The sequence below is a fragment of the Astatotilapia calliptera genome, chromosome 14 (genome assembly GCF_900246225.1).
Source record: "Astatotilapia calliptera chromosome 14, fAstCal1.2, whole genome shotgun sequence".
Classification (NCBI taxonomy): Eukaryota; Metazoa; Chordata; class Actinopteri; order Cichliformes; family Cichlidae; genus Astatotilapia; species Astatotilapia calliptera.
In genome coordinates, this window is record NC_039315.1 from 9,218,183 (window position 1) to 9,222,633 (window position 4,451).

A 4,451-nucleotide genomic window follows, 5' to 3' on the forward strand; every position below is an offset into this window, starting at 1 on the left:
TACATAATAATTCACAATCTTTAATTAGGGGTATAACATGGCATAAAATAATATTATAATCTAACAGCAGTCAGCACACCTCACTAAGGGACCACTGCTTTCTGCTGCCACTGGTCCTGCCTCACCTTCAAGAGTGCCAGGGGTAGGGATGTCGAGCACGCTACAGATCAGGACTCTGAGTTGACGTGACAGATTTGAAGAGGGGAACCTCTGCTCTGCCCATGGTTTGATGAGTGCCAATGCCAAAGCCTCCTCTGCATTTGGTTTTCACCTGTCTTCATTGCATTCTCATTGTGAATGATCCATGAGTTTATCACACCAGCATTGATCATGCCATAGAACACGCAAAGGGGCCATCTCTTGGTTTTTCTTCCATAACCATAGTGAGCGCACATCTGGTCAAAAGTATCGACACCTCCCTTTGTTTTGTTGTAAAATTCAATCACTTCGGGCTTACGAGTGGGTCTTATGCTTGGTTGTGTATGCATGGATGACAGGAGCAGTACAACCTTCTTTTCTTGAAGCTTTGTCAGGGAGGAAGGACACCAAGGTTAGTTCTTTGGTAAAAAGAAATGCACTGGAGCCTGGCACGTGATTTTCTTTAACTTTCATCACTTGTGGGATCTCCCTTTTGTTTGCTTTTATTGTTCCCACTAAGGTCATGCCACAGTTCTGCAGCAGATCAATCGCCAGTGGCACAGAAGTGAACCAATTATCAGTGGTCACATTCCTGTTTGTATGGTGATATTGTTTGGTCAGCTCCTTGGTGAAATGCTGGCCAAGACTTTGTCCATCCTGTCGTTGTGTTACAAGTTTCCCCAGGTATGGTATTCCTGTCAGCAGGTACTTGCTTTGGGAATCATTGGCAAGGACAAGCTTGATACCATATTTGGCAGGTTTGTTGGGGATGCACATTCTAAATGGACACCTCCCTCTAAATCCAAGCAACTGTTCATCTACAGTTATGTTTTGACTGGGCACATATAAGTTTTTACAGTTGTCAATGAATATTTGCCATATATTTCTAATGGGAGCAAATTTATCCATGGCCTGTCTTTCTTGCCGTGTGTCAGGGTCATCAAATCAGAGACAGCTAAGGAGGAATGAAAAGCGGCCCTCAGACATAGCAGCACGGTACACAGGTGCAGCAGTAGCAGGGTTCCACATTTCTTTAGTAGACAAATGGTTGTCCATCTGGCAACCACTAAAGATACAAATCCCCAGCATTGCACGCACCTCTGCTGGGGTTGTTCTCTGGAAAGTACCTGTTATCTTCCGATACTTCACAACTTCAGCATCAATACGGATGTTCGTCCATGTCACAATTTCGTCGATGATTTGCTCCTCAAAAAAAAAATGTGAAACACTTCTCAGGGGTGTCAGCATTTGATGCTTCTGGTGTTGGTCCTGGTGTAAAAGCAGGCATCGTGCAGCTGTCCTGGTAGCTGCCAATGTCTGAGGCCGAGAACTCCCCTGGAAACCAGAAGTACTCCTGTAAGACTTGTTTTGGAGTCTGACAATATAGGCCATGTCATCATTCACATGGCGGTGTCCTCTCCCCCTGTGACCCACATCAGGCGTGGCAGGGACCGCATCAGGCGTGGCAAGAACCACATCAGGTGTGGCAGGGGAAGTAAGATGGGCAGTAACCCTAGAGGCAAAAGGTCCTGAGGTGGGAATTTGCCTGGTGGTCAGTCTACTTGAATCACGATGTCGCATTTTTTTTCTCCGATGACTTGAAGTGCTAGGCTCAAAGCCATCACTATCACTGTCATCATCACCCGGTTTTGGAATGTAGTCCACGTCACTTTCGCTGTCATACATCTCTTCTGCTTCCACATGATCAACATCTTCATCACTGCTTTCCCTGAATAGAATCTCTTCTATTTCTTTTTGGGTGAAGTACTTCAGTGGTTTCCTTTTTGGCATTTTTTTCCCTAGAGGACTGCTAGAACTTCACCAGCTAGCTATCTTGCTAGGTATTTGCTGAAAGAAATAATGTGCACAGTTATCTAGCTAGCTTTTAGATAAAAAAAAAAGAAAAGAAAAAGAAATCTAATCAGCTAACAATTGCCAAGTTAAACAAACCTTACCTATGTGTTACTCACTAGCTGGGATGCCAGAAACACTAAACCTGCAACAGGGTGACAGCTGTAGTTGAAGAGGGACAGTAAATATGGTGAGCCTGAATGTTGTCACCCTTGAAATGCGGCAAGCTCGCCTGATTTTATACACTAACACTATCACCGGGTGAAATCCACCCAAAACCTACTTTATCCTCTATCACTATTGCCGGGTGAAATTCACCCAAACACATGCCTGTAGGAAAAAGCGGGATTTGGGGTAGGGAAACACCCACGCCTTCAAAGACAATGCTGAAACTACCCAGAGACCCACCACACTCAGACAAACGCAACATATTGAAAATTATGTAAATACATTTGCTCGGGTGAAAATCACCCGGCGATAGTGTTCTAGGGTTAAAAATGATAAACCCTGTCCAGCATGTTACTTAAAGAATATGGAATCATAACAGAGACGCTGTACACATATGTCTGTATTTAATTCTTTGTATGTCTACCTAAATACACAGTGACACATCATAACAGAGACGCTGTACACATATGTCTGTATTTAATTCTTTGTATGCCTACCTAAATACACAGTGACACATCATAAACATATACACCAATAGTTTGATCAGTTTCAACAATATGCTGAGTCTATGTCCGTAACATCACATACTATTTTATAATCATTACATCTTTATAATGAAAGAAAAAATTTAATTAGATTTTGCACATCTTAAAAATTAGATGACAGGATACTAATGAAGGCTTGACACATCATAAACATATACAGCAATAGTTTAATAAGTTTCAACAATATACTGAGTCTATGTCTATAACATCACATACTATTTTATAATCATTACATCTTTATAATGAAAGAAAAAATTTAATTAGATTTTGCACATCTTAAAAATTAGATGACAGGATACTAATGAAGGCTTGACTTGAAAAACAAAACAAAGACAAGTTAAAAAATGTGTCTTGCCTACATGCAAATGTGTAACTGTGGTTACGGGTTCAAGGCAACAGCTTCAACAAAAACCATCCTGATATGTCTAATTACTAATATGTACTAAAGTAGGAATATGTATGTATTTTCAATGATAGCAAAATTTGATTGATTTCATACAACCTATGTTTAATATTGTGGGTAAACAGCATACTTTTACACTTTTACAGATTTTGAGCATTACACCTTAAAAGAGAAGTAACATTTTTCAGTACAATTCGCCATAATTATGTACAAAATATATGTACATAAAATAACATTGTGAAAAGCGAGTAGTCTACTTTCATAAAAGTGTCTGAGAAAGAGATATCCTGATTTTGGCTTATCGACTTATTTCTCAGAGTTACATATTAAAGGGCAAGCTTTATCTCTAATCCGATTTTAGTTTTCTTCAGCCTCTTCATCAGCATGTGTTTAATGTCGCGAGTCTTGAAACAGTATATGACTGGATTAACAGCAGCAGGAAAAAGACTGTACAGCAATATCAACCCAATGCGGACATCTAAACTGAAAGAAAATCCAAAAGCATTAGCCACATAAACAAAACATCTGGGTAGATAAAAAAGACATGCGATAAATATTTGTGAAGTACAAGTGGATAAGGTTCTTTTGCGCCCTGCAGAACTGGACATTTTCATAATAACCACAATAATAGAAATGTAGGAAAACAAAATGAATGCAAGAGGAAGCAAAAGACAAAACATGGCTAAACAGAGTGAAGTGACTACAACAATTCTAACATCGTCTCCACAAGCCTGGCTTACTATGGATATGTGGTCACAGTAGCACTGAACAATGATGTTTGATTTACAGAAAGGTAAAGTTAGGGCATGGAGTACAACAGCTATCATCAAAGGCAGAGGTATGAACCAAGCAAACCCACACAACACAGATATGACACTGTTTGTAATTAGAACAGGGTAACGAAGAGGAATACATATTGCAACAAATCGATCAAGAGCCATTACCAGCAAGATGAAAGATGTTACTGATCCCAAATAATGAACAAAGAACATTTGCGTAAAACAGCCATAAAATGAAATAACACTATTGTCAAACCAATATTTTGACATGATTTTTGGCAGTGTCACAGTGCCAAATGTCAAGTCATTCAGGGCCAGGTGACAAAAGACCAGATATGTTGGCTTTTGCAGGGACTTTTCATAGGCAACAAATGATAAAATGAAAATGTTCCCCAATGCAATTGCTAGGTAAACAAAAAAAAGAAAAGTTGATATGGGTCCATAATACTGTGGTGAAAGTCCAGGAAATCCAAGGATGAAGAAGCTTTTCATCCTTGTTACATTGGTGATCATAATTTCAGTAACAAATTTGATTAGAGCTTTGAAATATTGATATGAGAATATACT

The 4,451-nt window shown here is 39.5% G+C and overlaps 1 protein-coding gene across 1 annotated transcript; it reads right to left on the reverse strand.

Annotated features, from left to right (window-relative positions):
* Positions 1–3,417: 3,417 nt before the first annotated feature.
* On the reverse strand, positions 3,418–4,451 carry LOC113036405 (olfactory receptor 52E8-like). Its single transcript, XM_026192736.1, has one exon. The coding sequence runs from the start codon at positions 4,395–4,397 to the stop codon at positions 3,432–3,434; it is 966 nt and encodes a 321-aa protein (XP_026048521.1). The 5' UTR covers positions 4,398–4,451; the 3' UTR covers positions 3,418–3,431.